Source organism: Nilaparvata lugens, chromosome X (assembly GCF_014356525.2).
Source record: "Nilaparvata lugens isolate BPH chromosome X, ASM1435652v1, whole genome shotgun sequence".
NCBI lineage: Eukaryota > Metazoa > Arthropoda > Insecta > Hemiptera > Delphacidae > Nilaparvata > Nilaparvata lugens.
Window position 1 is genome coordinate 100,129,266 of NC_052518.1, and position 8,840 is coordinate 100,138,105.

Genomic DNA, 8,840 nt, shown 5'->3' on the forward strand with positions numbered 1-8,840 from the left:
GATTGAATCAATTTAATCAATGTAGATCAAGATTAAATAGTAATAAAAAAAAATCTCAGTACCCTTTTTTGAATTATTTTATCAAAAGATTTTTATTTTTATTACTATTTATATTACAAGTAGCCCTTTACCGAAAAAAGACAATAGATCAAAATTGTATTGCTATTATATATCACTCAATGATCAAGTCTTTCAAAGTGCATATTGATCTATCATTAGTCTGAAAAATTCATTTTATTTATCCAGTCATTTTATTTTAGGGGTGTTTAAACTTTGAAAATTCGCTGTAATGGGATAGATAATGTAGCCTGAATGCTTTCACAATAATTATAGCATATTCCATGGATAATAATAATAATTATTATTATTATTATTCATGGAATTGGAATAAAAATGAATTATTATTCATGAAATTTTATCTTAGGAGTATCTAAACTTTAAAAATTCGCTGTGATGGGATAGATAATGTAGCCCGAATGCTTTCACAATAATTATGACATATTCCATGAGTGATAATAATTATTATTATTCATGGAATTGGAATAAAATATTATCATTATTCATGAAATAATATGATTTTTTATAATTAATAATGAGTAAGCTGAGAATAGTTATTGAGGATATTATATTATTTTACACAGATAAAATCCTGATTGATAAATAAATTAGGAATTTCCCTGTACCTTTAAAGGCGAATAAACATTTGATAAATTAAAGTATAAATATTTGTTTACCAATTCTATTTTGGGGCCCATCTTCTCCATCATACCATGAGCCTTCTGCGCCTTTTTCTGAAAAAAAAAATATTTATAAGAACTGAAACATTGCAAAGCTCAATAATAATAATAATAATAATAATTAGAAATATATTTTGATGTTCCCAACTTCGTTGGATATTGGGATATAAGCTAGATAGACTATACATCATATAATAGTAATTACATGGAACGTTACTTGCTGTAAACCAACTTAAATTCTTACTTTTGAAAGAATACATCTTAAATGACATAAGTTGAAATTATAACAATGCAACCGGTTTAAAAATTTCAGTTGGCATTACTGTCAGTACTAACAACCGTATCAAGTACAGTAGTTTTTTTGAAATAACAATGGAGTATGATAAATTCATTCAAGCTATAAGAAAATACATCGTAGGATACTACGATAAACCATCATTTGATATTAAGAGGTGTGTTAGTACAAAAATTGTAATTCAATAATGAAATTAGTAGCCTACATAGATTTCTCGTGTGATAAAATAGTAGGTAAGCAAAACCATAGCCACCTCTAATACAAGGCCCCGGCCTACGATATTGCAACGTCGCGTGTAGGCCTATAGTGAGGTCCACATTATAATGACAGTATTTGATCGACTTTGGTTTTGCTATCCTTGTCTATCATTCGACAAAGCCGGTGGTACTATCCTTTTCTAGGTCCACAACGATGCCAAATATGTTTTTGCCAGTGTAGAAATATAATTAATGCAGAGAATCGGCATCGCTATTCTCCACTGCCATTATAACGTGGACCTCACTATAGAATCTAAAGATTTTAAAAAATACCATCTGATCTTTTTCACCATTCTATATATTTGACCACAAGAAAATAAATAAATTCTTTTTTCGGCCTACTTACCCTGTTTTCTGCATAGATTTTTTGGGCAAGACTCTGGTGCTTCGGCTGGGTGATCTCTTCCTCATCTTTAGTTGTTGTTGGTTTATTACTGGATTCCTCCAGCTCACGCTGAAATTAAAAGAAGAAGAATTTAAACAAAAATTACACTACAAAACTGTGAGAAATCGTTGTAAAGGATTTCAGTTTTTCTAATACTGCAGAATCAGTGTCAAGTCTGAAATAATATGCATCAAGAGTGAGTGAAACAGTTCCGTTTGTGACTCACATTTATTTTGCACGAGCATGCGTTACCCGTGCTCCGCAAGGATCTGTTAAAATCACAAATAGATTGGATTCAGTTTTATGGTTCCATCTTGAAATAAGAAATACAGTATCAACAACTGTAATAATATTTACAATAGAAAAACAATTTGATCTTGCATAAACTTTGTTTATCACAAATTGAATAGATTTTTTTCAACTATTAATATCATATTCATAATTGAATAATATGAATGAAAATAGGCCTACAACCATCCTTGATAAATTGAGAATCTTTATCGAAAAGTTAATCAGTTCAGTAGTTCAGACGTGGTGATGTGCCATACATGTTTTTCATATCCCGTACATGAATAAGACAATCAAGCATAACAGTTCCAATACACATCAAGTCAAACAAATAATATATATCTTATTCTCAATATAACTACTTGAGTATGATTTTAGAGGCTATGATAGCATTATTACTTATATTTTACTTATTGATAATTTTTTGGATCGATTGGATCAAATATCAACCTAACCCATAACAAAAATAGGATGTTTCAACTTTTTGGTGAGGACTACTCTTATTCATCAGCAAATAAAAACATTTATTCACAACATTTTTCAAGATATTAATGCCATTTTCAAAATGAGTTCCACTTTCTTGATACTCAGGTTTTTTATTTCCTGAAATATAGGAAGTTTTTTTCTGTTTTCTGTTAAATTTGAGGTATCCTTTACCTCAAATTGACGAGTTTTGGAACTGTACGACTGAATTCCTTCATTTATATACAGTATAGTATAGATATATTTAAATCTTCCAGCTTTAGAGAGAAGTTTCAAAAGATGAAGTTTTTCAGAGAGATCAGGACAGTTAACAAGACAGACAGATCAAAAATTCAATTTTGCTCTGACATAATAATCGAATACAGTCGAACCTGTGTATAACGAAGTCGATTATTCCGAGAAAAAATTCGCTGCAGAGAGGTATTCGTTATTGAGAGGTTGTTCTGTCAAGAGAACTGCCACGATATTATAAATCTTTTAATATCGTATCACGGCGGTTGAACATAAAATACGGTAATTTTGGCAATGAATACAGTATAAATATTATAATAACTCAACTTTCCTATTTTTCAATGTTTTATTTGAAAAAGAGAGTAATTTTCAGTTGAATTTTGCATTTGAATGAAACATAATGTTCAATAAACGACTGATATATATTCAAACAGTCGAACATGTTGTCTTGTCCACTATTTTCCAGTTTTAATCCTTGCCTGATAATTTTGCAAGCTTCAAGAACGTCTTGATCTGACGGATTCTTCTCCACAGGTTCGTCACAGCTATCATCATCAACATAGTCAGTTCAAAGGATTAAAATGTAAGACACAAGCAAGAATGGGGAAGTCCAGTCGTTTACCTACCTGGTCTACAAATGACAAGGTCTTGGAATTCTATTTCCAGTAGCTTGCATTCAATTTCCGACATGTGTTTCAACCTCTATTGACTGTCTACCACCCTATCTTCTTCCTACCTGAATTGCCATTATTTTTAGTCTATTGACCTTTCTGCTGAAACTAAGCAATTCCTTGAGAATGTCCGTCTGCTTCCTATATACACACACTACATATTGTATGTTGAAGTCAAGAGAAAACTTTGTTGTTGAGAGGTCCGAAATTCGTTAAATACAGGTAAATAAGCAGCCAAAACTCTAAAATGTCATGGGACCAGGTAAAAATTCGTTATGTAGAGGATTTCGTTAAGTGGAGGTTCGTTATAGAGAGGTTTGACTGTACATCAACCTCTATTTGAAACTAATAAGTGCTATGATTGGTTGATATTGACTGATTGATGCCTACAACATTATGCACGATAAATCAGTTTCTTGAACTGATCAATTGTCAATAATTGAAGCCACTAACCTCTTTCTTCTTCAGTTTTGATATCTGAGACTCGGTTTTGGTGATTTCTCTGTCTACTTTGCTGATATGTTGTAAGAGATCACTCTTTGTGGTTCTGAAATTGGTTTCATCTTGCAAAGATTCAGGAGGTAGAGTTGGTGATATCGCCTCAACCTGGGGGTTGTATGCAGGCGCCGATTGTTGTTGTACAGGTTCCTGCAAACAATAATAGAAACAACATTCAATTTGCAACCATAATTAAAATAATAATCTTTATTGGCAAAGGAACAAACCATTATACACATTATCACTATTTCAAAAGAAAAAATCTGGTGTGGTACACTCACACAACTTTCCTTGCTCATTGATCTATAAGCCTCATTAACGAGGATAATTTAGGGGAATAACATTTTGCCGATTGGCGGCTAAATAATTAGAACTACGATTATACTATTGTTATTGTGTTCAGAGTACATTATTTTCCTTTGTTTGAATTATGAAATTTATATTATGAAAAGTTGTCAAAACAGCTGTTCTACAAATAAAAATATCGACATGTGATCTTTTGAATAAACTGCTCTACCTACCTACCTCACGCACGAGAAGGAGGTTACAAAGTAAATTTCTCAAGGATGGGGTGGACCCCTTGTTAATTTCTCAGGGAGGAGACTCATGCCAGTTGATAGAGCTGATATATAACTATACAAAGTATGAATTTGAAAAAAATAGGTCAAGTCATTTATGAGAAAATCGTGATAGAAATTTAACAAAATTCATTCTTCTCAGGAATATTACGGCGTCCCTGCAATTTTCCCAGAAATCAGACTCATGTCAGTTGATAGGGCTTATAAATAGCTATCTAGGGTATAAATTTGAAGAAAATTGTTAGAGCCGTTTTCGAGAAAACCGTGAAAAACATGGTTTTTTAGCCATTATCCGCCATTTTTCCGCCATTTTGAATTGACTTTTATTGAATTTCTTATTGTCGGATCCTCATGGTATAAGGACCTTAAGTTTAAAATTTCAAGTCAATCGGTTAAGTTAATTAGGAATGGAGTTATCGTGTTCACAGACACACACACAGACCAACACCCAAAAAATCATGTTTTTGGACTCAGGGGACCTTGAAACGTATAGAAAACATGAAATCAGGGTACCTTAAATTTTTATTGGAAAGCAATACTTTCCTTACCTATGGTAATATTCATTTTATTATGGTAAAAATTCAAACACTTAGAACTGAATTGATTATGATATGAAGATAGCCGATTAAATAGCTATTGATAACTATAGATTACATTACAATAATTATATATCATTTGAAATCATTTCATTGATTATATTGAATGAATATAACTACATATCACTTGAAACGACATGGATTATGCTGCCGCAACTTTGCCGCAATATTGACAATGACTCAGTCGAATTAAAAAAAAAATACAATAAGAGAATACTCTTATAGCATGCAAGATATATAGCTACATCTATTGGAAACTATTCGATCGAGTCTACATTTTGTTCGAGTGATTTTTGAATGCCTCGAATGCTCCTAAATGCCTTTTGAGAATCCCGCCGACACCGAGGTGCGTGCTTAATTACGGTCTCTCTACACTCAAGTCTTAAAACCAGTTGACATTCATTGCCAAATCAGTGAAATGAATTGTAAAAGCATTATGAGTGATGGAATGATGCGAAAATGGATTAGGGCCTTCAAGGGTGGCCGTAAAACGTTTTGCTTCACGATAATGTCCGTCCACACAAGAATTTATCACATCTTATGACTGGGAATAATTGGACCACCCTCCTTAAGTAGGGTTTACATTAGTCAAGTTTACTTGAATTCAAGTTTTCATAACCTAAAAAGTATATGATTAAGAAGTAAAAATCTAATTAATGAAAGATTTATATTACTGATATTGCAATTATTCAAATTCTAATGAATTAATTGTTAAACTTGAATTTTAAAAAAAAAAATCACTACAAAAGTAAGTGTATTTTCACTTCAAAAGTGTTTTTTAAAATTCAAGTTTAATTTTAACAGTGAAAAATTATGGATATACAACAGAATTAATTGTTATTATTATTTAATTTGGATTTTCGTTTAATAATAATCTAATTAATCTCAAAGTTTTCTTTTTACTTTTCATACTTTACTTGCATCATACTTTTCTATCAAGTTTTTTTTTCTAATAATGTATTTCATTAGGGCTACTTGATATGTTAGTTAAAAAATAATCCAGTAATACCCTTTTTCAAAAATCTTTTCCATATAAAATACAAAAAAACAACTAGTTTTGGATGGTTAATTAATTTTTAAGTTTTTCTTGTACATTCAACATTGACTAACAACTGTTTTTATCTCATTCTCCCATTTGTAGGTTGGATTGTACCCTCAAGATTCAAATTTAATCTAAAATTCAAACATGTTCAACATCTATAAAACTTGGAGAAGGGTCTACATTGGTAAAGTGGATTCAAGTTTCTATTCTTGTGAACACGACTTCAAATTTGCGAAATACATTCATTTTACACAAATCTTGAATTCGAGTAAACTTGACTAGTGTCAACGCCCCTTTTCAGTACCGATGTAGCACAGACCTCATTTTAATTTAATTGAATATCCAATGAAAGTTATATAAATAGAACTAAGGACTTCTGATACTCCAAATATTGACTGAAGAACTAAATAAAAGAAGGAAATTCGTTGAGTGAAACTTTCCAAAAATCCATCATTTGTTTATGCAATTTAAGAAGCATCAGTATTTTGTTTTATTGATGTGAATAAATAAATAAATCAGGCTATCATTTGCTTATGCACTTGAAGATGCACCACACTATCATTTTTGTTTACTTGAATAGGCAACTGGCGTCCCATGATGACCAAGTGGAAACCACTGTGAAGCATTCAGCTGTTCATAGTGAGAAGTTGTGTGTATTTTTGGCTTCAAATTTTTATAAAATAACTTAATTCAATGTGCAGTGATAATTAAGTGTAATATTTAACTATAATTTGATGTCTTAATTCTTCTAAATTCAAAATTTCTAGTATATATATTTTTGGACGAAAATTGAACTTGAACTTCTTACAGTAGAATCATAACCTATTTTTTTGAACATTTCATTATCAAAATTTGGGAATGGAATAGTTTTGGGCCAAGCCTGTTGTTCCTTCCCAATCATATTTATATGATTTGTGATTGTATCCACAAATAAATAAATAAAATTCTTTGACAGAAGCTGGTCCCAAGTAAGATACGACAATGCCTCAATATTATCTAGAAAAGTACAGCATGGCCTTTCAAGTAGTGAATATATTATCATTGGGATGATACAACGCCTCATATTGGATGAAAAATAAATCAATAAATTTTTATCAATGGAACAAAACAACAAACACCTCATATTGGATGAAAAAGATACGATAAATGCCTCAATATTGATGGGAATTATCTAGAAAAGTACAGCATGGCCTTTCAAGTAGTGAATATATTATCATTGGGACAAAACAGCGCCTCATAATGGATGAAAAATAAATGAATAAACTTTAACATTGGAACAAAACAACGCCTCATATTGGATGAAAAATAAATCAATAAATTTTTATCACTGGAACAAAACAACGCCTCATATTGGATGAAAAATAAATCAATAAATTTTTATCATTGGAGCAAAACAACGCCTCATATTGGATGAAAAATAAATCAATAAATTTTTATCACTGGAACAGAACAACGCCTCATATTGGATGAAAATTGTTCAACGATTAAATCCATTCAGTTATTTTTAATAATTGTTTCATTTTTACGAAATTTGTTCGGTAGGCCTATACCACTACCTCCGTAAACAAAGCCGTAGTGCATTCGTGTGACGTCAGCACAGGTAGGGCTCCTATACCAATAAAAATTCGTTGATTTCAGCTGATCTATATCAGCTAATGTTTTTATTGGTGTAGGAGCCCTACCTGTACTGACGTCACCAGAATGCACTATGGCTTTGTTTACGGAGGTAGTGCCTAAACAGGATATTAAAACCAACTTGTTTTTTGAGTGGTACTCTAGGCATTGAAAAATCAAACGTTTTTGCAAAAACTTACCCTTGTATCAATCCTTAGAGGTTGTTGAAGGTCTTTGGATTCGCCAAGTCTGATTTTCTTGATGGGTGGGCCAAGATCCATCTGCACAGGGCCTGGATTTGGCTGGACAACCAGGTCTCTGTACGTATCATTCCTGAAAAAGAAGGAACGGAATTATGATCTAGCATTCTTCAATCTCAAACATCATGAATTTATTATATCTTATGATATTTCTTATCATCTGCCTCAAGCATACAAGGCTAATTAATTTACAGATTGGCCTGACCTAATATTGATATCAATTTATTATGTCAAAAACACTAGAATATTAAAAAAAAACAATATAAAAATATTGTAGTACCCTATATTTTTTAAAAACTTTAAAATAGTTCAACAACTAGTTTCGACCGTAACCTAGGTCATTTTCAAGTTGAATTCAATTTGGCTAAAGTGTACGTCCAGTGCCAAAATACCTGTCATCAAATTATGATTTAGTATGTTATTTTGAGCACAAAATCACAAAAATTAAACGGCGGTCACTATTGTTTTTAAAATAAATCAAGTTCAAAGTGGCACAATTTCACATGCCTATAGGTAGCAGCCATAAGTAGCTAAGATGAGAAAGGCTTTAAGTTAGGAAAAGCTTCAGGTCAGGAAAAGCTTTAGATTAGGAAAGCTTAGGTTAGGAAAAGCTTTGGGTTAAAAAAAAGTTAGATTAGAAATATCAAAATTTTGATGATTTCGATAATCAAAATGGCTCCTACTTACAGGTTAAATGCATGTAAAATTGTGCTACATTGAACTTAGTTTAATTTAAAAACAATAGTGACCGCCGTTTAATTTTTGTGATTTTGTGCTCAAAATAACATACTAAATCAATCCCAACCAAAAATTTGATGACAGATATGTTTGCACTGGACGTACACTACACCTTCAATTTTTTACTAGAATATTTTTACTTACATCATCATAGCTGATCTATTGAC

The 8,840-nt window shown here is 31.5% G+C and overlaps 1 protein-coding gene across 1 annotated transcript in view; it reads right to left on the reverse strand.

Moving 5' to 3' along the window:
- LOC111058670 overlaps positions 1–8,840 on the reverse strand; it is a 123,393-nt gene extending 114,553 nt beyond the window's left edge. The window contains exons 1-5 of the mRNA XM_039442152.1: positions 8,818–8,840; positions 7,876–8,008; positions 3,801–3,995; positions 1,636–1,743; positions 735–791 (exon numbers count right to left, since the gene is read on the reverse strand). Of these exons, the coding sequence (XP_039298086.1) occupies positions 735–791; positions 1,636–1,743; positions 3,801–3,995; positions 7,876–8,008; positions 8,818–8,825 (501 nt within the window). The 5' untranslated portion in view covers positions 8,826–8,840. The remainder of the gene's footprint in view (positions 1–734; positions 792–1,635; positions 1,744–3,800; positions 3,996–7,875; positions 8,009–8,817) is intronic.